The sequence below is a fragment of the Cyanistes caeruleus genome, chromosome 3, assembly GCF_971803275.1.
Source record: "Cyanistes caeruleus chromosome 3, bCyaCae1.hap1.1, whole genome shotgun sequence".
NCBI lineage: Eukaryota > Metazoa > Chordata > Aves > Passeriformes > Paridae > Cyanistes > Cyanistes caeruleus.
Genome location: NC_141703.1, coordinates 922,118 through 946,975, shown reverse-complemented (window position 1 = coordinate 946,975; position 24,858 = coordinate 922,118). Strand labels below are relative to the sequence as shown.

The 24,858-nt window shown below is 59.8% G+C and overlaps 3 protein-coding genes across 3 annotated transcripts; all 3 read right to left on the bottom strand.

The window, feature by feature from the left end:
- Positions 1-157: 157 nt before the first annotated feature.
- On the bottom strand, positions 158-3,555 carry LOC111942910 (uncharacterized). The gene is made up of 2 exons (XM_023945972.2): positions 1,564-3,555; positions 158-1,425 (listed from the first exon to the last, which is right to left on the bottom strand). The coding sequence occupies exons 1-2, from the start codon at positions 1,666-1,668 to the stop codon at positions 724-726; spliced, it is 807 nt and encodes a 268-aa protein (XP_023801740.2). The 5' UTR covers positions 1,669-3,555; the 3' UTR covers positions 158-723.
- An 11,116-nt stretch (positions 3,556-14,671) lies between these two features.
- On the bottom strand, positions 14,672-16,389 carry LOC111943770 (olfactory receptor 51F2-like). Its single transcript, XM_086879450.1, has 2 exons — positions 15,632-16,389; positions 14,672-15,479 (listed from the first exon to the last, which is right to left on the bottom strand). The coding sequence occupies exons 1-2, from the start codon at positions 16,205-16,207 to the stop codon at positions 14,952-14,954; spliced, it is 1,104 nt and encodes a 367-aa protein (XP_086735576.1). The 5' UTR covers positions 16,208-16,389; the 3' UTR covers positions 14,672-14,951.
- A 1,318-nt stretch (positions 16,390-17,707) lies between these two features.
- On the bottom strand, positions 17,708-22,672 carry LOC111942888 (olfactory receptor 52I1-like). Its single transcript, XM_086879507.1, is given in 2 exon segments — positions 17,708-21,836; positions 21,839-22,672. Coding segments are annotated over 2 exon segments (1,032 nt in total). The 5' UTR covers positions 22,008-22,672; the 3' UTR covers positions 17,708-20,973.
- Positions 22,673-24,858: the final 2,186 nt, after the last annotated feature.

Genomic DNA, 24,858 nt, shown 5'->3' with positions numbered 1-24,858 from the left:
GTTGGTGCCATGGTCCTTCCATCAGTGCCCAGCCTGTGGCAGCCACTGTCCGGTGGCCTGGCCCTGCGGGGAACCCTGCCCTGCCCCACCCTGCCCCGCCCGGCCCTGCCCCACCCTGCCCCATCCTGCCCCGCCCGGGAGGGGAGGGAGGGATGATGATGATAAACTCTCCAGGACTGGTGGCTGTTCTGATGGGGGGAGGCTGTGCTGGGCACAGCGACCATCTGAGCAGGAGCTCTGGATTCTCAGGGAAGCAAGGAGGGAGGCAGCAGAAATGGAGAGGGTCTGCCTTTGGAAGAAGGGGCAGCAAAGCAGGAGGTGACAAGGATGTCCCGGGGTCCTGCAGGGGGAAAACGAGAAGGGCCAAAGCCCCACTGGAACTTAATGTGGCTGCTGCTGTGAAGGACAGTAACACTTATTTCACAAATAAAACCTTAGCTTTGCTTTGCTTGGGCTTTTCTTTTTTTTCTCTTTTTCTTTTTTTTTTGTTTTTTTTTTTTTTGTTTTTTTCATTGCTGAGAGGAAACATTGAGACAGAGGATGAGCAAAAGTCTGAGCTACGAAGGGATGAGGCCTGGCGAGCGTGGCTCTGGGAGAGTCAGGTCCTGCCTGAGGTGCCGCTGCCTTCCAGGCCAGGGCTGCAGCCGGGCCGGGCCAGCCCCGGCGCTCAGCACCCAAAGGTTTCTCTGTGGCGGCTCCTGCAGCACCAGCACCAGCGGCAGCTCAGCGCCGGCGGCTGCACCAGGCTGCCAGGAATCCCCCGAGCCGGGCACGGAGCTTGCCCAGGGCCCTGCCCGGCTCCCGGCCCCGCGCCCGGCCCACGGGCAGCGGCTGCGGCCGCCGGGCCGGGGGCAGCACCGGGCCCCACCACGGCTCAGCGCTCGGCATGCTGAGCACCAGCCCCAGAGAGCTGCTGCTGCTGCTGCTGCCGCTGCCCTCCGGGCCCGCGGCCACCAGCACGTCCCTGGGGATGAACCAGGCCATGGCCGGGCAGCTGCTGCCCTGCTCCGGCTCCGGGGAGCTGCCGAGGCCCGACGAGGCCTCCGGGCCTTTGTCCTCTTGGGCCGCGCTCTCGGCCGAGCTCGCCCTGGGCCGCCCCTCTCCAGCCCGAGGGGACTCTCTGCCCCCCAGCAGCCCCGGCTCCATGGGCACGGAGCTCTGGGCCGCCCCGCAGCCCCTCGGCATCCTCGGCCGCTGGGCTAGCTGTGCCTCCAGCTCCTCGCGCTGCTCCTCAAAGAGCGCCCGGGAGTCCCGGCAGCTCCGGATGAACCTTGGGAAACGGCTCCTGGAGCTGATGGAACTGCCTGGGGAGCTGCCATGGGGCTGCAGCTCCATGTCTGCTGATCTCCGTGCCCTGTCCACATCGCTCTGCCCCTCCAGCCGGCCTCTCGCTGCACTTGGGTGCTTTGAGTTCTGACGGATCCTCTGCAAGAAGCACGGATGGTTGAGACAAGAGCAGCTCCCCAGAACGCTCTGCTTTGTCCTGTCACGCATGCCACACCAACACACCCCAAAGCCACCCTTGCCCAGCCCAGCCCACACAGCAGATCAAAGGCCACCTACCCACAGACGCTTGTCCCGTAGCGTGACAGTGACCAGGATGAGCTGCAGCACCACCATCGTCATTGCCAGCAGCTCTCCCACGGTGAAGATGCTGAGGATGCCCATGGCACTGTCTGTAGCACTCCAGGTCACCAGCACAGGCCGGGGAAGAGGCTCCCCAGAGACATGTGGGGCCCCAGTGAGAGGCCCCAACCCTGCTGGGGTGGCAGAGGCTCTGGTGACACCAGCCTGTGGTGTCACGGCAGAGACCCCTTTGTGACGCTGTGGGGCAGCGAGAGCCCCCCGTGTGACATCACAGGACCTGCAGAGCCCCCCCGTGTGACATCACAGGACCTGCAGAGCCCCCTGTGTGACATCACAGGACCTGCAGAGCCCCCCGTGTGACATCACAGGACATGCAGAGCCCCCCGTGTGACATCACAGGACCTGCAGAGCCCCCTGTGTGACATCTCAGGACCTGCAGAGCCCCCCATGTGACATCTCAGGACCTGCAGAGCCCCCCGTGTGACATCACAGGACCTGCAGAGCCCCCCCATGTGACATCACAGGACCTGCAGAGCCCCCCGTGTGACATCACAGGACCTGCAGAGCCCCCCCATGTGACATCACAGGACCTGCAGAGCCCCCCGTGCGACATCCGAGAGTCACTTGACAGAGGGGACATGCCTTTGGACGTGCCCATGTGCCAGGCTGTGAAAATGGGGCCGTGGGGCCCCCAGGAGCACCCAGGCGGGCGCTGGGCAGCTGCAGCCCCATGGCAGCTCCCCAGGCAGTTCCATCAGCTCCAGGAGCCGTTTCCCAAGGTTCATCCGGAGCTGCCGGGACTCCCGGGCGCTCTTTGAGGAGCAGCGCGAGGAGCTGGAGGCACAGCTAGCCCAGCGGCCGAGGATGCCGAGGGGCTGCGGGGCGGCCCAGAGCTCCGTGCCCGTGGAGCCGGGGCTGCTGGGGGGCAGAGAGTCCCCTCGGGCTGGAGAGGGGCGGCCCAGGGCGAGCTCGGGCCCAAGAGGACAAAGGGGCAGCGGCACCTCAGGCAGGACCTGACTCTCCCAGAGCCACGCTCGCCAGGCCTCATCCCTTCGTAGCTCAGACTTTTGCTCATCCTTTGTCTCAATGTTTCCTCTCAGCAATGAAAAAAACAAAAAAAAAACAAAAAAAAAGAAAAAGAGAAAAAAAGAAAAGCCAAAGCAAAGCAAAGCTAAGGTTTTATTTGTGAAATAAGTGTTACTGTCCTTCACAGCAGCAGCCACATTAAGTTCCAGTGGGGCTTTGGCCCTTCTCGTTTTCCCCCTGCAGGACCCCAGGACATCCTTGTCACCTCCTGCTTTGCTGCCCCTTCTTCCAAAGGCAGACCCTCTCCATTTCTGCTGCCTCCCTCCTTGCTTCCCTGAGAATCCAGAGCTCCTGCTCAGATGGTCGCTGTGCCCAGCACAGCCTCCCCCATCACATCGCTTCTACCTTTTTCTTGTTTGGATTTCTTTTTTTATTGTACTTTTATTGTAATTTTTTTCTATTATCTCACAAGTTTGTTTCCCAGAGTCCTGCTCCCAGGGCAGCGAGGGCTCTCCCTTGGGCTCCTGGGTGTCACAAAGGGATTTCTGAGTGCCCCGTGCTGTCACAAAGAGGGTTCTGGCTGCCCCGTGATGTCACCCAGGGGACTCTGCCAGACTGCCAGGCTGTAAAAGGGGTGCCCCAGGAGCAGACAGTGCCGGGCACAGCAATCTGGCAGTGTCTCTTGGCAGACAGCAGCCTCAGCCTCCCACCAGGGTGGGGCTGGATTTCCATCACTGGGGCCCTGCAGGTCTCTGGGGAGCCTCTTCTCCGGCCTGTGCTGGTGACCTGGAGCTCCAGGGATGGTTCCATGGGGTGCCCCAAGAGCTTCACCCAAGGTTCACGGGAACGTGCCCGGGCCTCCCCCCGGAGCGGCGCCAGGAGCGGCGCAGGATGCCGAGGGGCTGCAGGGCGGCCCAGCCTGAGGTGCCCGTGGAGCTGGGGCTGCTGGGGGGCAGAGAGTCCCTGCGGGCCCCTGCAGAGGGGTGGCCTCGGGCGGCCCTGGGCAGCGCGGCCCAAGGGGACAAAGCCAAGGCCAAGAGACGAGGCAGCCGCTGCTCGCTGGAGCTGGAGCGGGGCAGCAGCGGCGCGGCCGTGGGCTGGTTCATGCCCCCAGCAGAAGCGCAGAGCTCTGGCCCCGTGGCACCGAGGAGCAGCAGCTGCTCGCTGGAGCTGGAGCTGGAGCTGGAGCTGGAGCTGGGCAGGACCGTCACCCCTGGCCGGGCCAGGCCATCCCTGTCGCTGCCCAGGCCCCAGCAGCCGCTGCCCCAGGCCGGGGAGAGCGGCAGGGAGGCAGGATGTGGCTTCCTGGAGCTCTGCTCCTCCCTGAGGGACATGGTGGTGGGCTGGTGGACACGACACGTCCAGCGCCGCCGCAGCCGCCACGTCCGCTTCGCCAGCCCTCTGGTGACGGTGAGGTACATTGACTAGAGGGGCTGCGGATGCTCCCCTCCCACAGCCTTGATAGCCATTCCTGGTTAATAAATTATCAAAACACTTTGTGAGGTTCTTACTTGTATCCTTTCAATTCTGCCCCGCCCATCGCGACAGGGACGTGGGAAGTTGTTCCTACCCAGGCAGGGGGATCGGAATGAGGCGAGCTTTGGGGTCCCTGCCAACCCCGAGCACTCTGTGATCACACAGCGATGCCACGCTGCTTGTGCTGGGACCTGTGTCACACCTTTCCCGGGGGGTGGGAGTTGGTCACACCTGACCCTCCCCAGGGGAACTGTGCCACCATCCATGGCTGCAGCTCTTGGTGTGGAGAGGGTCCTGTGCCGGTTTCTGCACGGCACACCCAGCACCTCAGCGCTGTGCCAGCCCCGTGTCTCTGCTGGCCGTGGCTCTCTGGATGTCACTGCAGCTGAGCAGGGACACGTTCCCAGCAAAGCCCAGCTCTCCTCACCTCCCACTGAATGCAAGAGCTTCAAGGTGATGAAGAAGAGCAGGCTGGTGATGTCCTGTGCTGTGCCAGGCAGGAGAACCCAAGGTTCTGTGCGTGCCAGGCCAGCAGGGCAGTTTCTCAGTGTTCTCTGACAGCAAGAAACTGCCAGCTGCCAGCTGGAGCTGCTGATCCCCGGGCAGGAGAGGGACTGGGGCCCAGACTGGCCACAGAACCACAGAACTGTCTGACTTGGGAAGGACCTTTTAAATCCCACCCATTCCCAGCCCAGCCATGGCAGGGACACCTCCCACTGTCCCAGGAGCTCCCAATGTCCAGCCTGGCCTTGGGCACTGCCAGGGATCCAGGGGCAGCCCCAGCTGCTCTGGCAATTCCATCCCAGCCCCTGCCCGGGAACAATTCCTGCCCAAGATCCCAAGATCCAGCCCTGCTCTCTGGCATTCCCCCTTGTCCCATCTCTCCATCCCTTACCCAAAGTCTGCATCTCTCTTGCAGACCCCTTCAAAATGCCACCTGTAGCAGGTCCATGAAGCTGAGCCAGTGCACAGGTGAGGTAGAGGCTGAATTTCCCACCTCATCAACTTTTCCTCTTTATTCTTTTTCTAGCACACCGAGCACCCCCTCAGGCAGCCTCTGAGTCAAGTCCTCAATAAACACAGCTGATAACCAGCCACATCCTCCAATCAACAACCTGTTTGGCTTCTGGGGAAGCCGACTGCCACCTTATCTTGTCAACCCAGAAGCCCTGGAAGGGCAGGAGCAGCTCAGGTGTTGCATTTCCTCTTAAAGCCAGGAGCGTCAGTTACCAGGAGCACGGGCACAGGCAGCTGCCAAACCGTGGGAAGGAAACGTAAACCTCTTCTGGGCCTCATAGTGCTGTGAATTCTGTGAGCTGAAATGTTAGGAATTTGGAGGATTAGCAGTAATAATCAGCAGGCCCCTCAAACTTTGTCACAGCTGGCTTAAAATGCAGGGGGTGGTGTGGAATTCTCCGAGCGTGTCCGGCAGGAGAGCCGGCCCTGTGGTGCTGAGGGGGAAGGACAGGGACCACAGGGACTGTGCAGCCACCCCGGGCTCTGTGCGGTGTCCCGGGACTGTGCATCCACCCCGGGCTCCGTGCGGTGTCCCGGGACTGTGCAGCCACCCCGGGCTCCGTGCGGTGTCCCGGGACAGGGGGAGCACCCCGGGCTCTGTGCGGTGTCCCGGGACAGGGGAGCACCCCGGGCTCCGTGCGGTGTCCCGGGACAGGGGAGCACCCCGGGCTCTGTGCGGTGTCCCGGGACAGGGGAGCACCCCGGGCTCTGTGCGGTGTCCCGGGACAGGGGAGCACCCCGGGCTTTGGGAAGCCGCAGAAACGGGAAGCGCTGCGGACACGGCAGGGAAGGGCGGAGAGCAGCGAGGAACCGGCCCCGGCAGAGTTCCCGGTGCTATGGGCAGAACCGGCCCCGGCAGAGTTCCCGGTGCTGCGGGCAGAACCGGCCCCGGCAGAGTTCCCGGTGCTGCGGGAGGGACCGGCCCCGGCAGAGTTCCCGGTGCTGCGGGCAGAACCGGCCCCGGCAGAGTTCCCGGTGCTATGGGCGGAACCGGCCCCGGCAGAGTTCCCGGTGCTATGGGAGGAACCGGCCCCGGCAGAGTTCCCGGTGCTGCGGGAGGGATTTGTCTTTATCTAAACGGAGCAGATGCGGCAGCGGAGCTGGGCCCGCTGGGCCCGCCACAGGTTGTGCTTTGCCAAAAACTCCCTCCTGCACACCCCGGTACCGGGAGCAGCGACAGACGAACGTCCCCGATGCCGGTTCTGTCCCGTCTATCTGTCCCGGTTCTGTCCCGGTTCTGTCCCGGTTCTATCCCGGTTTTGTCCCGGTTCAGTCCCGGTTCTATCACGGTTCTGTCCCTGTCCCGGTTCTGTCCTGGTCCCGGTTCTGTCCCGGTTCTGTCCCGGTTCTGTCCCGCTCCCGACTCCCCTGCAGTTCCGCTCGGCACCGCCGGGGGGCGCTGGTGGCGCGGCCGCAGCGGGGCCGGGGCCGTTGGGACCGCGCCCCCCCCCCGTGTCCCGGAGTGTGTCCCCAACGTCCCCAGATGTCCCCAAACGACCCCAAACGACCCCAAACGTCCCCAAACGTCCCCAAACGTCCCCAAAGCTCCCTTGACCTCCCCGAAGCTCCCGGCCCCGGAGCAGCGCTCGCTGTGTGCATCGGGCACATCGGGGTTTCACAGCGCCACGTCCAGCCCTTCCTTGGGCACCTGCAGGGATGGGCACTGCAAAGCTCCCTGGGCAGCCCCTGCCAAGGCCTGAGCTCCCTTTCCATGGGCAAATTCCTGCTGCTGCCCACCCTGAGCCTCCCCTGGCCCAGCCTGAGGCCTGAGCTCTCCTCCTGTCCCTGTTCCCTGGCAGCAGAGCCTGACCCCCCCGGCTGTCCCCTCCTGCCAGGGACTTGTGCAGAGCCACAAGGGCCCCCTGAGCCTCCTTTGCTCCAGGCTCAGCCCCTTTCCCAGCTCCCTCAGCCCCTCCTGGGGCTCCAGCCCCTTCCCAGCTCCGTTCCCTGCCCTGGACATGCTCCAGCCCCTCAATGTTCTTGTCGTGAGGGCCCAGAACTGGATATTGTGGAAGGTGGGAGTTACTCCGTCTCCAGCTGTGTGGGATGTGTCACATCTGGCTGAGTGGTATCTGCAGGACCTGCCAGCTCCAGGGCAGCTCCTGTCAGTGTCCCACTGCCCATCCTCCCTGGCAGCACCCCAATGTAGCACAGCCCTGCCCAGGTTTTCCTCTCCAAGGCGTTTGGGCAGCTCTGTGTCCTGGTGCTGCTCCCAGGACTGGATCTCTCCTGTGTGCTAGCTTCACCTCATTCCCGGGGAAACCATCCCAGAGCTGAGAGCTGCCCAGTGCAGGCACTGCCTGCTGCTCAGGATGTCCCTGCAGCGTCCCTGCCACTGAACCCCACAGCGCTGATCCTCTGCTGCAGGTCTGGGCATGGTGGGGAATCCAGGGAAGGGAATCCTGGCTGTCAGGGGATGGGACCCTGTCCCTGCAGTCCCAGGGACACCTGGCACGGGCAGGAGCCTCTGGCTGAGCCCCAGCTCAGCGTGGCCTTGGGAATGTGTGCCTGGGGCCAGATCCAGGTGCTGTTCCAAGAGCTGCCCACAGAAGCTGCTCCTCATTCCCTCTGGGGAGGGATGCTCCGTGGCACTCCTCCCTTTGGAATCTGTGCTTTTCCCACGAAGTCTGGGACTTCCCCTGCTTTTGCCTGGGTGTCACACGGTGGATTTTGGGCTCTGCCCCATTGTCAAGGTCACCTGAATTCCCTCCTGCTCCAGGCTGAGAGCAGCCCTTGGCTGGCTCCTGGGCCCAGGTTTGTCCCCTCACTGAAGCTGTGCGCTCTGGCCAGGGATTCTCCTGGAGCCCTGACTTGGAGCTGGAAGATCTCTGACTTTTTCCCTTGCCTTTTGTCTCTGTGTGTTTGATGCTTCTTAATTTATGGCAGCAAAGCCTAACGGAGATCCTTAACTCTGCAGCCGCAATGCAGCAGGAAAACAAGGAGCTCTCCCCCACTCCCAGGCCCTTTCCCATCTATTTTCCTATTTTAAAAATTGCAGTTTTTTATGCATCACTCCATGGTCCTCCCAACTTTCTGTAGACACTTAGAAATATCAGCTGGCAAATACAGGAAGGTGCTCCCAGACCTCCCTGTCTGCACAGAACTCATTTGTGTTCCATAAAAAATGAGGCTGTTATGCTGGGGGAAGATAGGAAGATCCTGGAGATAGACTCCCTGGAGTCCTTGCATTGCCCAGGATTTTTTTTTCCCCATAAGCATTGAAGTCAAACTCAGTAAAAGCAGAAAATAGTGCTGAGCAGCTCTTTGGGTTTAGCATTCACTGGGCAGCTCCCTCTGCCCTGCAGACCTCGTCCCCACGCACAGCAGCACCTGGAGGTTGGAGATGTGGAGCTGCTCGTTCATTTCAGCCCAGGCTCAGACACCTGGCAGGAATTAAGTGCTGGAAGGTTTGGAATGGCTTTGAGGAGGCTGAGGGAGAGCTGGGGGCAGGGGGCTGCTCCTGGGCTCGGGGGGATATCCCTGCAAACCTGGCTGCCAGGAAAGGTGTGAATCGCTTCAGAGATGGCCAAGGGCTCCCCCAGGGCCCCCCAGAGTTGGGGTGCAGTGGTCTGAGGAGGTGGAGGAGAGCCCCTTGCTGGGTCCCTGCTCACCCAAAGCTGTGCTGCAGCGAGGGGATGGGGGAATTGCCGGGTTTGAATCCAGGGCCTGCAGAAAACAGGACAGGATGGAACCTGGAGACACCAACCCAAGCCTTGTGTGACTCTGATTTACTGGGTGAGTCACAGGGGAGCACGACCTGGGGGAAAACCAGCCCTGATCTGGCAGGGGGTTGGTAAGCACAGACACATAACACACAGAGGGTGCTCAGGGTTAGTCAGGCTGAGAGCTAATTATAACATTAATATCATTAGGAAAAAAGAGCCAAAGTCCCTAGGGAAAATTGCTGGCTGCAGGGGGAGGGCTCAAGTAAAATAACCCAACCAAAGGTACTGTGGAAATAATGAAATACTTAAAAATTGACATAGACCAAAGCAAATACTCTGATTAAGGGCTGGAAGAGGTGGAACTACTGCAGAGGAAGGGGGGTCTGGGTCTGGGTGAGTGTTGTGGTTGAGAGGTTGGGCATCCCAGCATCAGCAGCATGGGCAGAAGCAGCTTTAGACCCTTTGGGGACAGCGTGACAGCGGCTGTGGCCTTTGGCTTTGGAGCAGCTCCCATCTCTCTTGGTGCTCAAACTGGAGGAGAAGGAGCTGGCACCAGGTCTGGGAACTGGGAAGTGCCAGTGCTGCACCAGCGCTGGGTAACGGGGGGTCCCTCACCGTGGTGACAGTGCCAGGGCCATCGGTGCCCACCGGCGTGGCCACACAGCCAGGCTGTGGTGCCAAACAAACCCCAAAGTCGGGGCATTTGGGAAAAGTGCCGGTCTAGAGGTGCTTGGGTTTGCCCCTGGCAGCACAGGGAGGCTCTCAAGCCCCGATCAGAACCCCCAGTTTAGGGAGTTTGTCCCTTGGCTTTGTGCTCCAGCTCCAAGTGCTGCAGCCTCAGCCCCTGAAACATCAAAATGGAAAAGAAGCAGAGGTTGTGCCCTCTGGCTGGATCCTCCTGGAGAGCTCTGCCACCACCAGGGATGTTCATGTGAAGAGGTTTTCCCTGGCCCAGAGGTCTCTTGTCCTCTGCTGTCTGGTTCATGCTGGGTTTGACAGCGTCTCCCAGTTTGGGTGCCAGGCTCAGGTGCTTTTCCCACTCTGTCACCTCCACCAAATTGTGGTTTTCCCCTACAATCCTCGTGGTTTCCCCCAGGGTGTCGGTTTCTGCTCCCACCACAGCTCTGAGCAGGCTGGGCAGCCCTGCGTTCCCATTCCCAGCATGTGGCACCTGCAGGGAATGGCTCCTGACTGCCACTCGAATCTGAATTCCTGCCAGCTCGCTCTGGGTTTCCATGGAAGCTGAGGCTGCTCCCGCAGCTGGGTGTGGAGCACACGGGATCCCCGAGAGCCTCAGCAGCCGGGCAGCTGGGAAAGCACAGCATGGAGCATTGATCCAGGTGTGCCTCCCGCCGTGGGGTCCCTGTGATCATCACCAGAGGGTGGGAGACTCCAAAGGCTCCGTCACACAGGCAGGGCCCCTGGGGCTCATCCTGGCCAGAGCTGTGAACAGCCGGGAGCAAAGCGAGTCAAACAGCGCCAGAAAGCTCCTGGACACCGGTCCCGACTGTTTCCACACAGGGAGTGTCCCTGAGCCAGTCCCAGCTGGGCACAGGGACCTGCACAGGTGAGCCACAGCCCCAACCCCACCTGACTGAAGGCCAAGAGAGCTCAGTGGGTCCCCTGAGGCTGGGAGAGGTGGGGGTGCTCAGCTGGAGAGGAGAAGCTGCAGGGAGAGCTCAGAGCCCCTTGCAGGGCCTGAAGGGGCTCCAGGAGAGCTGGAGAGGGACTGGGGCCAAGGGCTGCAGGGCCAGGAGCCAGGGAATGGCTGCCAGGGGCAGAGGGCAGGGCTGGATCTTGGGATCTGGGGCAGGAATTGTTCCCTGGCAGGGTGGGCAGGGGCTGGGATGGAATTGCCAGAGCAGCTGGGGCTGCCCCTGGATCCCTGGCAGTGCCCAAGGCCAGGCTGGACATTGGGAGCTCCTGGGACAGTGGGAGGTGTCCCTGCCGTGGCTGGGGTGTGGGATGGGATGAGATTTAGGGTCTGTCCAACCCAAACCCTGCTGTGATTCCATGATTCTGGCTCGGGTCAGAGCAGGTCAGTCCCACGCTCAGGGCTGTTCCCAGGGCAGTGTCAGAGCTGTCCTCGGGCAGGTCCTGCTTGTGAAGCCCAGCCTGAAGCCCCTGTGCCAGTGCCCGTCGGGCGCTGAAGGCGCTGCCCATGCCCCGGGAGCGGGGACACGGTGGCAGTCCGGGGTGGTGACAGGGGTGGCAGGGGAGTGGCACAGGGAGACAGGGGATGGCAGTACGGGGAGGTGACGGGGAGGTGACAGGGAGGTGGTGGCACTGCAGCGAGGTGGCAGTGCTGCCTGCTGGCCGGGAGGGGCCCCCTGAGAGCCACACTTGGTGCCATCCCCGCTGTCACCGCCGCGCTCCCAGGACAGCCTGGCCCGGCCGCTGCTCGCCCTCGGCACAGGGAAGAGGTTGGGAGAGGCAGCGATTTATCGTGTTCCTTCACAGAGAGCCTGGCAGCGCGAGCGTCTTCATCATCATCTTCATCATCATTGTCATCATCATTATCATTGTCATCACCATCATCATCATCATCGTCATCATTGTCATCGTCATCATCATCATCATCACCATCATCATATCATTATCATCATCATCATCATTGTCATCGTCATCATCTTCATCATCATTGTCATCATCATCATTGTCATCATCTTCATCATCATTGTCATCATCATCATCATTGTCATCATCATTATCATTGTCATCACCATCATCATCATCGTCATTGTCATCATCATCGTGATCATTATCATCATCGTGATCATTATCATCATTGTCATCATTATCACCATCATCATCACCATCATCACCATCACCATCGTCATCATTGTGATCATTGTCATCATCGTCATCATCATATCATCATCATCACCATCATCATCGTCATTGTCATCATCATCATCATCACCATCATTGTCATCGTCATCATCATCATCATCACCATCAGCAGCAGCAGCAGCGGGGCAGGGTGACCTCCTGGTTCTGTGGTCTCCCATCAGCAGAGTGACACCACGGAGCTCATCCGGACCAAACCGAGCTCAGCAGGACCGAACCGAGCTCAGCAGGGCCGAACCGAGCTCAGCCGAACCGAACCGAGCTCAGCAGGACCAAACCGAGCTCAGCAGGACCGAACCGAGCTCAGCAGGACCGAACCGAGCTCAGCCGAACCGAGCTCAGCAGGGCCGAACCGAGCTCAGCAGGACCGAACCGAGCTCAGCAGGACCGAACCGAGCTTAGCCAGACAGAACCGAGCTCAGCAGGACCGAACCGAGCTCAGCAGGACCGAACCGAGCTCAGCAGGACCGAACCGAGCTCGGCCGGACCGAACCGAGCTCAGCAGGGCCGAACCGAGCTCAGCCGAACCGAACCGAGCTCAGCAGGACCAAACCGAGCTCAGCAGGACCAAACCGAGCTCAGCAGGACCGAACCGAGCTCAGCAGGACCGAACCGAGCTCAGCCGAACCGAACCGAGCTCAGCCTAACCGAACCAAGCTCAGCAGGACCGAACCGAGCTCAGCAGGACCGAACCGAGCTCAGCCGGACCGAACCGAGCTCAGCCGAACCGAACGGAGCCCAGCCGAACCGAACCGAGCTCAGCCTAACCGAACCGAGCCCAGCCGAACCGAACCGAGCTCAGCAGGACCGAACCGAGCCCAGCCGAACCGAACCGAGCTCAGCAGGGCCGAACCGAGCTCAGCCCGCCCCAGGGTCCCGCTGTCCCGGATCCTCCCTGGCCCCCCGGGATCCGCGGTGTCCCCCCGGTCCCTGTGACTCACCTCCCGCCCCGGGCTGTCCAACAGCTCCAACTCCAAAGCGATTGAAGTTTGTTTATTGTGGTTTTTCCATCAGGATCCCTCCAGGGAGAGTCCAATTAGCGCTAACGAGCGGGCTGGTAATTACAGCTCCGGCCCCGGGAGCGCTGAGTGCTGCTCGCTGCGGCCCCCCCGCCGCTGCCCAGGGGCCAATTAACGCGGCCAATTAGCGCCTTTGTCACCGGCGATGCTCCCTGGGGACTTTCCATCAGCGCCTGTGCCGGTGGCGCTGGGGGGACGCTCCCCGAGCCCGCGGATCACGGCAGGGAGCCGCTCCCCGAGCCCAAACCTCGCCGGTAATGAGCTCCTCCCCACCCCCACGGGGCTCGGGGACACCTCTGTCCCCTGTCCCCTCTCCAGAGGAGCCGGCTTGGGGTGTTTGTGCCTCGCTGTCCCTCGGTGCCCATGCCGGGCTGGCCCTGGGCACCCCAGCCCCTCCTGCTGCCCGAGGTTGCTCCATCCCTGAGCATCCCTGCGGGTCCCTGCGGATCCCTGAGCATCCCTGCGGGTCCCTGCGGATCCCTGAGCATCCCTGCGGATCCCTGAGCATCCCCGAGCATCCCTGAGCATCCCTGAGCATTCCCGAGCATCCCCGAGCATCCCTGAGCATCCCTGCGGATCCCTGAGCATCCCTGCGGATCCCTGAGCATCCCTGCGGATCCCTGAGCATCCCTGAGCATCCCTGAGCATCCCTGAGCATCCCTGCGGATCCCTGAGCATCCCTGAGCATCCCTGAGCATCCCTGCGGATCCCTGCGGATCCCTGAGCATCCCTGCGGATCCCTGAGCATCCCTGAGCATCCCTGCGGATCCCTGCGGATCCCTGAGCATCCCTGAGCATCCCTGAGCATCCCTGCGGATCCCTGCGGATCCCTGAGCATCCCTGCGGATCCCTGAGCATCCCTGAGCATCCCTGAGCATCCCTGCGGATCCCTGAGCATCCCTGCAGATCCCTGAGCATCCCTGAGCATCCCTGAGCATCCCTGAGCATCCCTGCGCATCCCTGCGGATCCCTGAGCATCCCTGCGGATCCCTGAGCATCCCCAGGCCCGCGGGGCTGCTCCTGCTGCCGAGAGCTGGAGCCAAGCAGAAGCTCTCCTGTAAAAGTCAAAGTCACCCTCCCCGAGCCCAGCCCAGGGCTGAGGCAGTTTCAGGGGCTGAAAATGCCGGGGTGAAATGGAGAAGCTGTGCCAGCGGCAGCTGCAGACCCCAGCAGCAGAGCTGGAGTTTGGGTGGTACCAAACAGGACCTTTGTGCTGCAGGTCCCAGAAGGTCCAGGCAGGAGGACGGGGGGAGCCGGGCTCTGTGCCCAGCCTGGGCCCCAGGCAGCCAGAGCTGGACTTGCTGAAGCCCTGGAATTTGTCCCTGCTCACCCAGCTCCTCCCTCCATCCACAGCTGGCTCTGTGTGGTCACTGTGCTCGAGGGGTTTGTCCCAGCGCTGCCCGGGGAGCTGCAGCCAAACCAGAGTCCCCAGCCAAGGAGCTGCGAGCAGCTGGGACAGTGGGAGGTGTCCCTGCCCATGGCAGGGTGGCTCTGGATGAGCTTTAAGGTCCCTTCCAGCCCAAACCTTCTGTGACTCCATGATCTTGAGGTGCCGTGGTGGTTCAGGGATGCTGACACTGCAAAGGCTCGGCAACTCTGCCCCCAGCTGTGGAGGGAGCAGAGACCCTTCCGTGCATGGCTGGGACTGGGGTCACTTTTGGGGACACCACTGTCCCCACCCCACCCCTGCAGGGACCCCGTGTCCCCCCACCCATCCCAACAGCCAGCGGGCACCCACCCTGCCCCAGCACCCACCCTGCCCCAGCACCTGCAGGGGTGAGCTCTGCTTTGAACACTTCACCCAAAGGAGATTCAAAACGAGCAAGTGAGCCCTGGCTCAGAGAATTGTCCTGAGACACAGCTGGAACTGTCCTGGGGCACAGCTGGAATCATCCCGAGGCACAGCTGGAATTGTCCTGGGACACAGCTGGAACTGTCCTGAGACACAGCTGGAACTATCCTGGGGCACAGCTGGAACTGTCCTGGGGCACAGCTAGAACTGTCCTGGGGCACAGCTGGAACTGTCCTGGGGCACAGCTGGAACTGTCCTGAGGCACAGCTGGAATCATCCTGAGGCACAGCTGGAACTGTCCTGGGGCACAGCTGGAACTATCCTGAGACACAGCTGGAACTGTCCTGAGGCACAGCTGGAACTGTCCTGAGGCACAGCTGGAATCATCCCGAGGCACAGCTGGAATTCCATGATTTCCAGGTGGTATCTTGGAAGGGAGCAGTGCACTGGCCAAAGGAGCAGTTGCCCAGACCCACCCGTGCTGGCCCGTTGGTTCCCTGTGATTCGGCTGTTGCCGTGTCAGGTCCAGGTTCCCTTTCTGGAGAGAGAGCTGGGGGACAGCTCACTGCGCTCAGCTTCACACCTGTTCTGGGATGGGAGAAATCTTCCGTCTCTCTGAATCTGAGCCACCTTCAGCAGCTTGTGAGCTCCTGGCTCCTGCCCCAGCAGTTTGCAGATTCCTTCCTGGCTCTGCTTCACCTTTATGCCATAAACGAGGGGGTTGAGCATGGGAGGGACCCTCAGACGGGAATTGTCCCCCAGCACTCGACGTGAGGTGCCAGGCTGGGTGTGAACACCTGCAGGTACACGGAGAGGAGCCCGCCTCGGTAAAGACCAGGATGACGAGAACGTGGGAGCGGCAGGTGCCGAGGGCCGTGAGCGCTGTGGGCCGGCAGCCTCAGCACAGCGCAGAGGATCCCGCCGTGGGAGGAGGTGATGAGGGCACAGTCGCTCCCCTCGAGCGGCGCGGCCCTGCTGGGGCTGTAGTGGTGGCTGTAGCGTCGGTGCAGGCCAGCCCCAGCACGGCCGTGTGCTCCCAGCAGCAGTGAGGGATCAGCAGAGAGGGATCAGCAGAGAGGGATCAGCAGAGAGGGAGAGGGATCAGCAGAGAGGGATCAGCAGAGAGGGATCAGCAGAGAGGGAGAGGGATCAGCAGAGAGGGATCAGCAGAGAGGGATCACCCTGCTGAGGGGGCACACCAGGGGGATCGTGATGCCAGCTCCCCTGGCCAGGGACACCAATCCTGCCCCCACGGCCCTCGGGCAGCTCAGGATGGAGCCGGACCACAGCGGGTGGCAGGTGGCCACGTAGTGGCCCAAGGACGTGGCCAGGAGCAGCCCTGAGTCCACTGAGGTGAATGTGTGGGTGAAGAACATCCAGATGAAGCAGGCCTCGAGGCCAATCTCCCTCAAATCCAACCAGAACAGGCCCAGCATCTTGGGAGCGACGGCAGTGGAGAGGATGAGGTCAATGATGGCCAGCATGGCAATGAAACAGAACATGGGCTCGTGCAGGCTTCTGGCCAGCAGCACGGCCAGGAGCACCAGGAGGTTTCCCAGCATGGCCATGATGTAGCTGATGCAGAATGGGATGGAAATCCACCTGTGGAAAGCTTCCAGGTGGGGGATGCCCGTCAGGAGGAAAGACGGAGTGTTGGTGTTGGGTGGGCTGGGGGCTGACATGGCACAGATGTCCTTGTCCCCTGCTGCAGCTCCCTGTAACAGTGGCAGGAAGGTTGGGATTTGGGCTACCATCGGTGTGACCACAGTGCCCATGGCATCAGGGAACTTTGTTCTGTTTCTTTGGGGAGAAGTTTTCAGAACCTCTTACTTGCAGTCAGGCTCTGAACTGGTACTGTCATCAGCACATCCCAGAGGACTCAGAATCATGGAATATCCTGAGTGGGAATGAACCCCCAGGGATCCCCCAGTGCCCCCCTGCCCTGCCCAGACCCCCCAACAAGCCCAGCCTGGGCATCCCTGGATGCTCCTGGAGCTCTGGCAGCCTCGGGGCCGTGCCCATTCCCTGGGGAGCCTGGGCAGTGCCAGCAGCCTGTGGGGAAAGAGGAGCCTTGCCCTAAAAGCCAACCTAAATCCCTGCTGGGCCAGCTGCAGCCGCTCCCTGCTGCTGTCCCTGTGGCAGGAGCAGAGCCCGGAGCTGTCCCTGCGCTGCCCCTCGGGAGGATGTTGAGGACTCCCGTGAGGTTTCCCCTCAGACTCCTCTCCTCCAGCCTTTGCCCTGTCCATGCCCATCTACAGGCTGGCACCACCGTGTCCTGCCCTGCTGTGGCTTCCTGCCACTGTTGCCACTCTCAGTGGGCAGAAATGTGGCATAATCCCAGAATCCCAGAATTCTTTTGGTTGGTAAACACCTTTAAGACATCAGGTCCAACCTTAACCCAGAAGTGCTGAGGCCACCGAGGACCTCTGGCTCTTTGGCCCCTGCCCAACCTTCAGAAACATTTCTGTGGTGTGTCTCCTGCTCAGAGGGAGGGCTGGGCACGTCCAGGTCACACAGGCTCATCCTGATCTTCCTTTGGGCCGTGCAGAAGCTGCGCTGAAACCAGGCTGAGACCAAGTGCAGGCAGAGCTCCCTTCTGTGGCCCGACCCCGAGGGACACGGGCACCCCTGGCAGGGCTGCCTGGGAGTCCCAGTCATGGGGAGCCCAGTTAAAGTGGTTCTGCTCCTGCTGCACACTCACCCACCTGTGGGACTGAAGGGCAAACTGTGCCGAGCAGGTCCTGTCAAACCTCCCACAGTTACACCAAATTTACAGGATTTACTGAATGATGCTTGCCTGGAAGAAATTGGGCTGTCCAGGTTTGTGGGTCTGGAAGAAATGGCACTGTCCAGGCTGGGGGGCACACAGAGCTGGAGGAGAATGTCCATCCACTGACCAGCACACAACTCTGATCCCCCTCAGGGTTATAACCTCTGCTTGTCCTCCTCTTGAACACCATCTGTCTGCTCCTCCTGGCCTCCTCCTGCCTTCTCTTGGCCAGAGAACCCTTCTGGCAGAGCCCTTGAGAAACTAAAAGATAGAAAATGAACACAAACTAAAGGCCCAGAGCACTGCAGTTTCTCATCTCCACTCACCAGTTCCAGTGTCTCCCTTACTGAGGCTTTTCTGCACATTGCCAAGATTCTGTGACCCGTAAGAGCTGGGAGCTGTTGAAAAGTCAGATAAAAGCAGACAAAGGCTTCTGTCCTCTGCATGGAGGAGGAAGGTCCCGGCCTCCGTGAGAGAAAGAAAATCAGAGAACTTTATTTCTTAATGTCATTTATTTGACTGGCAGCCTTGAACCATGTCAAACACCCTCTGCTAAAATATGAAACAAACACAGCAGCTGGCTTGGATCATTTACAGACAGGAGAAACATCTCCAGGGGTCTTTGGTGGGCTCTGCCCAACTTGCAGGAGCCCCAGCAGGGTGGGCACTGCCTGGGATGTTCCCTGGGGAGAAGGGACACTGATGTGATCAGCTGCACTTGCCACCCTGAGCCAGAGCCCAGCACAAAGCCCAGGAACTCAACAGGTGATTTGCTCAGTAAGGAATGAAAGGATTGAAATCAAATTGAATTCCAGCAGGCAATGCTGGCTGCAGGAAACAGCTGCTGCCAAAGAAACCCGGTTCCGTTTTGTGCCGAGGGAAAGGTTTTGTCAGCGGGGTGCGAGCCACAGAGGCACCTGAGAGAGAGCTGCCTCTGCCCCGCTGCTCTCAGGGAGGAGCTGCCGCAGGGACACTCCTGGCAAGTACCAGATGATTCACAGACCTCGAAATGAAGCTGTCAGAACCATCATAAAATCACAGAACCTACCGGTTTGTGTTGGGAGGGACCCCAGAGCCCACCCATTCCCAGCCCTGCCATGGCAGGGACACCTCCCACTGTCCCAGGAGCTCCCAATGTCCAGCCTGGCCTTGGGCACTGCCAGGGATCCAGGGGCAGCCCCAGCTGCTCTGGGCACTCTGTTCTTCCCAACAGCCAGCCAGGATTCCAGGGCCCTGCCTGCCTCCTTCCCCTCTCCCCAGTCCCCCCTGGAGCCCCCCGTGACATGACCCAGCCCATTTCAGCAAACCCTGGTGCTGGGAGCCCCCAGCTCCACACCTCCCCATCCCAACACCCGCTCTGCTGTCAAGGCAGTAAGAACATTTCCCATGGCTGAAAATACAGTTTGTGTGAAAATCCAGAAATGCATATTCAGCTAATTATGGATTAATTGTACAATCAGGAACAAGTCAACTCCTTTGCAGCAGTTTCTGGGTTTAGTTAAAAGGTTTGATGTTTCTTGTTTACTTTTTTAAACCCCAGTCCAATTTTTACCTAAAAAAACACTTAGAGAGTCAGAACTCCACGGTGTTTGAATGGCAGTTTGGTTTGATAAGAAAGTATGAAAAACTACTTTTAGAAGAGATTTCCAGCTGCTGCTTTTTTTCCTGGCTCTGTCCCACTGTGCAGGCTCCAGGCTGGATGCTGAAATCCCCCCAGCCCTGGCCTGGGGCTGTGCCCGAGCTGCCACCAGCACCCACCTGGCTCCCTCCATGCTCAGCTCCACCCTGGGGACGGCCACACCAGAAAGAAACGACTCCTGTGCTCCAGGGCTGAGCATAAATCACCCTGGGAAACGCCAGTGGGAGTATCTGAGATGGGGATTCCCAAAGGCACGAGTCCTCTCCAGGCTCCTCCGTAACAACCTCAGCAGGGCCAGAGGGGAGCAGCCTGAATCCCTCATCATCTCATCATCTCATCTCATATCTCATCATCTCATCTCATATCTCATCATCTCATCTCATATCTCATCATCTCATATCTCATCATCTCATCTCATCTCACCTCTTCTCATCTCATCTATGAGTGGCATGTGCTAGGAGATCATGGAATGACCGGGCTGGTTTGAAAGGACCTTAACGCCCATCTCATTCCACCCTTGCCATGGGCAGGGACATCTCCTCAGCCCAGGCTGCTCCAAGCCCTGTCCAGCCTGGCCTTGATGGCCCAGCCAGACAGGAATGTGCCACACAAGTTGCCTCCAGCAGAACTAAAAGCCCTCTCTTGTGTTTGCCTGGAGAATGCCGGAGCAGTTTCATTCACAGTTCTCTGCTGGCTCTCAGCACCAAGACCGTGCCATGGAATGGGATATCCGTGCCCCCACCAGGGTCTCTCTCCCACGCCCCAGGCAGTGTAAACCCAAAATGTGCAAATTCAGCGTAGAAAAATGTGCAAATTTAGTGCAGCAGAAACATTCTGCCAAGTGGTTTCTGAGATGTCAGGGAAGGTGCTGCAGAAAGGCACAAACACCACAAAGACAGGAAAAATATGTGTGAGGTGAAGAATGACAGATTCAAAGCAGTTTTGAAACAGGAAGCAATCCACTGAGTTTTAACTTTAATGTAGAAGTGAAGACTTAGGGAAGGAGTTTTGGGTGGGGTTTGTGGCAGCTGTGGTGGTGTTTGTGGTGTTGGGCTGTGTCAGGAACCCTCAGATCACCCTCATGGCTGTGGCACAAACAGTGATTTTAGGGCGGAATTCATAGGATGGTTTGGGCTGGAGAGACCCCAAATCCCACCCATTCCCAGCCCTGCCATGGCAGGGACACTTCCCACTGTCCCAGGAGCTTCCAGTGTCCAGCCTGGCCTTGGGCACTGCCCTGGATCCAGGGGCAGCCCCAGCTGGGCAGGGTTGTTGCATCGTGGAAGCTCTTGGACATCACCAGGCTGCTCCAAGCCACCCAGAAGAGGTCAGAGGGATGAACTGTGATGCACCCAGCTCTTGCACTTCCATGATTTTGGGGGTGACCTGTGGAGCTCTGCCCCAGATGTGTCTGGACACCCCATGTCTGATGATTTCCTTCGGGATCCTCGCATTAATCACGGTCATTAGGTTTGGAAAAACCCTCCCAGGCCATCAGACCCAGCCATTCCCCCAGCACTGCCATCCCACCACTAACACATGTCCCCACACGCCACATCCACACACTGCTTGGACCTCCAGGAATGGTAATTCCAGCACTTCCCTGGGCAGCCTGTGCCAGTGCCGGAGCACCCGGTGGATGCAGCCTCAGCCCTCCACTCCTCTTCCCCCCTCACAGCCAGCTGGGTGTCTTCCACCCGTGGTGATTCTGTGACTCTGCAGGGACAGAGGGCTTTGGAGGGCTCAGTTTTGAGTGTGCTCAGTTTCCACCAACACCCAGAAACCTGGAAAAGCTGGTTGGGGCTCAGCCACAATCCATGATCTTCTCAGTCCTTTAGGCAAGAGTGGCCCAGAGAGGAGAACCACTGGGATAGCCCAGGGGGGCTAAAGAAGACAAGACAGAAGAAATCTCTCCATCTGGATCAGGATCATTGGCACAGGTGTGCCTGGAGCCCTGAAATTATCACAGGGCTGTTCCTGGCACTGGGAACATCTCCAAACTCAAAGGTGGCTTCTTGCTGCTCCTACACCTGGAGAGGAGGAAGCGGAAGAAGGCCTGAAGTGTGCTCTTGCTCCCAGTCCCAAATACCCTGGTTATGGAGCAGGGGTTCATTAAAGCTCATTAAAGTTCATTAAAGTCCTCCCGGCCCCTGCTCACCTCCCGCACTCCCTGGGCTGCCGTGGCAGAGACGAACGCGCCTGGAGAGCCACGGGCCCCTGCAGCAGGCACAAACCCTGCTGGGGAGGAGCACTTGGAGCAGGGCCCGGCCGAGCTGCCGGCCCCTGGCGCTGTGCACCGGGGGCTTGAGCACGGCGGGCAGGGCCAGGTACGGGTCCAGGTCGGCCAGCAGGACCCGCGTGCCCGCGGCCACGGCGCCGGGGAACCGCTGGCAGTAGATGGACACGATCCCGGGGACGTAGAACAGCAGCACCACGCAGAGGTGGCACCCACAGGCGCTCAGGGCCTTCCAGCCGGGCTCCTTCCCCAGGACAGCTCTCAGGGTCACCCCGTAGGACACGGCAATGAAAGCCAGGTCCGTCCCCGCTATCAGGGAGGACCAGGCCACGCTGCAGGGGCCGCTGGGCCCGGGCCCGGTGCAGGCCAGGCTGGCCACGGCCGGGTGCTCGCAGTACGAGTGGGGCACCAGGCGGGAGCCGCAGCAGGGCAGGGACGTCACCAGCGCCATCAGGGGCACCGTGCACAGGAGAGCCCTCAGAACGATGGCCAGGCCCAGCCGGGCAATGGCTCGGCCGGTCGGGATGCAGCGGTACCGGAGAGGGTGGCAGACGGCAAGGTAGCGGTCAAAGGCCATGGCCAGGAGCACTCCCGACTCCTCGGCTGTGGTGGAGTGCACCAGGAACATCTGCACAAAGCAGGCCACGGAGCCCATCTCGGCAGAGCCCAGCCAGAGGACGCTCAGCATCCTGGGGATGACAGACGTGACCATGGCCACGTCGATGACGGCCAGCATGCCCAGGAAGCAATGGCTGGGGCCTGCAGGGCCTTGTCCAGCCCCAGGACCAGCAAAACCGCCCCGTTTCCTACCATGGCGAGGACGTAGGCGGAGCAGAAAAGGATGCCCAGGCAGGTGGAGAAAGCTTCCAGGCCAGGGACACCCAGCAGGATGAAGGAGGAGGAGCTCCTGTTGAAGGGATCAGAAGCCATTCAGGAGAATCTGCATTTGTGTTTAAATATATACACCAGGTTTTGAGTCCTGAGGTACCAGGGGGATAAGATGGGGACTCTGCACCAGTGCAAGAGCCAGATCAGGAATCCACATTATTATTAGGATTATTATTAGCATATCACCCCTTCTTCGTGGAAAGGGAGCTCAGGCCTTGGCAGGGGCTGCCCAGGGAGCTTTGCAGTGCCCATCCCTGCAGGTGCCCAAGGAAGGGCTGGACGTGGCACTCAGGGCTCTGGGCTGGGGACAAGGTGGGCATCGGGCACAGCTGGGACTCCCTGGGCTGCCAGGGCTTTTCCAGCCCCTGGATCCTGGGGTTCTGTGAGCACCAGCTAGGGGGAATGGATCAGAAATGCAGAATAAATGGGGTTGTTGTGGCTGGGAAGTTCCTATGAGGGGAAGAAGCTGATGTTTCAGGTTGTGCCACCAGGAATAACCAAGGGACTTTCAGTCTGTTGCTTGTGAAGGGTTTATTCCTTTGTTGGTTGCTTGCCAGGGCTCAGCTGACATCCTGAAATGAGCTGCAAGAGGAGAGAACAAGGACAGCAAGGTCAGCTTCCAGCCCTGGCTTCCCCCAATGGGCCCAACACAGGAAATTCCTCCAAATTTGTAGAGCAAAACAGTGCTCTGGGACATTAAATGTGATTGTGAAATTCCCTTTTGCTGCTCTGTCTTCCTTCTGTCATCCACCCATGATAGAAGCCCACAGAGGCAGGCAGGAAGAGGAAAATACCAATTTCTGTGGGTTTATTCAGATGGGAGAAGCTTGAAGGTAACACAGAGACTCCAGAGAACTGTCCTGGAGGGACAAGAGTCGTCTGAGTGTGGTGGGCAGGATCTACACCTTGATTTGTGCTGAAAATGTTTCTGCTGCTTCTCCCCAGAGAGCAGCAATGGCCAGGCAGTGCTGACACACCAGGCAGTGCTGACACACCAGGCAGTGCTGACACACCAGGCAGTGCTGACACACCAGGTCCTGCTGACACACCAGGCAGTGCTGACACACCAGGCAATGCTGACACACCAGGCAGTGCTGACACACCAGGCAGTGCTGACACACCAGGCAGGGCTGACACACCAGGCAGGGCTGACACACCAGGATGTGCTGACACACCAGGCAGGGCTGACACACCAGGCATTGCTGACACACCAGGCTGTGCTGACACACCAGGCAGTGCTGACACACCAGGTCCTGCTGACACACCAGGTCCTGCTGACACACCAGGCAGTGCTGACACACCAGGCTGTGCTGACACACCAGGCATTGCTGACACACCAGGTCCTGCTGACACACCAGGCAGTGCTGACACACCAGGCTGTGCTGACACACCAGGTCCTGCTGACACACCAGGCAGTGCTGACACACCAGGTCCTGCTGACACACCAGGCAGTGCTGACACACCAGGTCCTGCTGACACACCAGGCAGGGCTGACACACCAGGGTCACCTGGGGGATCACCCACCAGGAGCTTTCCAGTACAGAGCAAGCTGTCCCTGACTCACACAGCCTTAGCCCAAACACCTGGCAGTTCTCTTCTCTCCCCTCCCATCCCGGGCTGGCTCCTGGCTGCTGCTTCCATCCCTCCCCTCCACAGTCACAAACCCAAGGTTGAGCACATTTATTTTTCATCAGTATAAAAACCTGAGGTGGGAGAAGGAGACCCAGAGCACCTGGAGGATGAGCTCAGCAGGACTCTGCTCTCCCACACTTCGGTGCAGCTGGGAACCACGCTGTGTTCTGGGCTCTGTCTGAGCCCCAGCTTGGGACATCAGCTGTGCCTTTGCACATCAGCACCTGCTGCCCAGAGGATTCCTGCTGTGAGAGCTGATGCTCCTGCTCACGCTCTGAGGCTTTCCCCGGCCTGGAGCCCTGAATGAAACAGCGCAGTGGGGCTGTTCCTGCTGGATCCCAAACCCAAATCACCTTGCTGGAGCCCCTCTCTGGGTGGGCACCCCACCCACGGGGTCCCTGTCCCTGTGTTAGGAAGGAAAACCAGACTGTGTCCCCTCCAGCCCCCGGGAAAGGCAGGAAGAGCTGAGACTTGTCCTGTTCCACAGGGAAGGCAGGTACAGAAGGGTTAAAGCAGGCTGCTGGCACTTTGGGAATGGGATGCAGTTTTCTCAGGCACTTGGATCCTCTGCTTTAGCCAAAATACCAAAGGGCCAGAGCTCACTGCCCCGGCTTTCCAGGCATTTGGCTTCCTTGACCCCAGAACAGTTTCATCTCTCCTCTGAGTCACTTTGAGTCCTGCCCACGACACAAACCAGGAGGTTTTTCAGCCTGGCTCCAGGCAGGAACACAAACCAGGAGGTTTTTCAGCCTGGCTCCAGGCAGGGACACAAACCAGGAGGTTTTTCAGCCTGGCTCAGTCACCATTGTTGGCCACATGGGGCTGAACACTGCAAAGCCAATATTGTGCCAGCGCTGCCCAGATGATGGTGTTGATGATGGTTTATTGCTCAGAGGATTCTGTTTCCAGCCTGGCAGCTGTGACCCCGCAGCTGGCACGAGCCACTCCAGCAGGAAACATGTCTCGTGCGGGAATTGTTTGTTTGGAAAGGGCAAACATGTCTGAGATCCTGTAATCCTGAGCCTGGGGAAAAACAGCTCCTCCCTCTCTGAGGTACTTGATCCTCTGGCCAGCAATTTCTTCATCCTGGGTAATAAAGTCCTCCAGGTTATTAAATAATGCTGCTCAGCCAGGCTCAGCTTTACTGAGCCCTTCTGGTTCACAATGCTGCTTCAGCCTTATTTCCTTATTGCAGAATTCCAGATTGGTTTGGGTTGGGAAGGGCCTCAGAGCCCACCCATTCCCCCCCAGCCATGGCAGG

Bases quoted from the DNA above. Each gene is read 5' to 3' on its own strand.
- LOC111942910 (XM_023945972.2), bottom strand. From the start codon at position 1,668: ATGGGCATCCTCAGCATCTTCACCGTGGGAGAGCTGCTGGCAATGACG. The intron at 1,426-1,563 runs GTAGGTGGCCTT...TGCTTCTTGCAG, and splicing joins TACGGGACAAGCGTCTGTGG to AGGATCCGTCAGAACTCAAA.
- LOC111943770 (XM_086879450.1), bottom strand. From the start codon at position 16,207: ATGGGCACTGTGGTCACACCGATGGTAGCCCAAATCCCAACCTTCCTG. The intron at 15,480-15,631 runs GTGTGCCCCCTC...TGCTGATCCCTC, and splicing joins CTGGCATCACGATCCCCCTG to ACTGCTGCTGGGAGCACACG.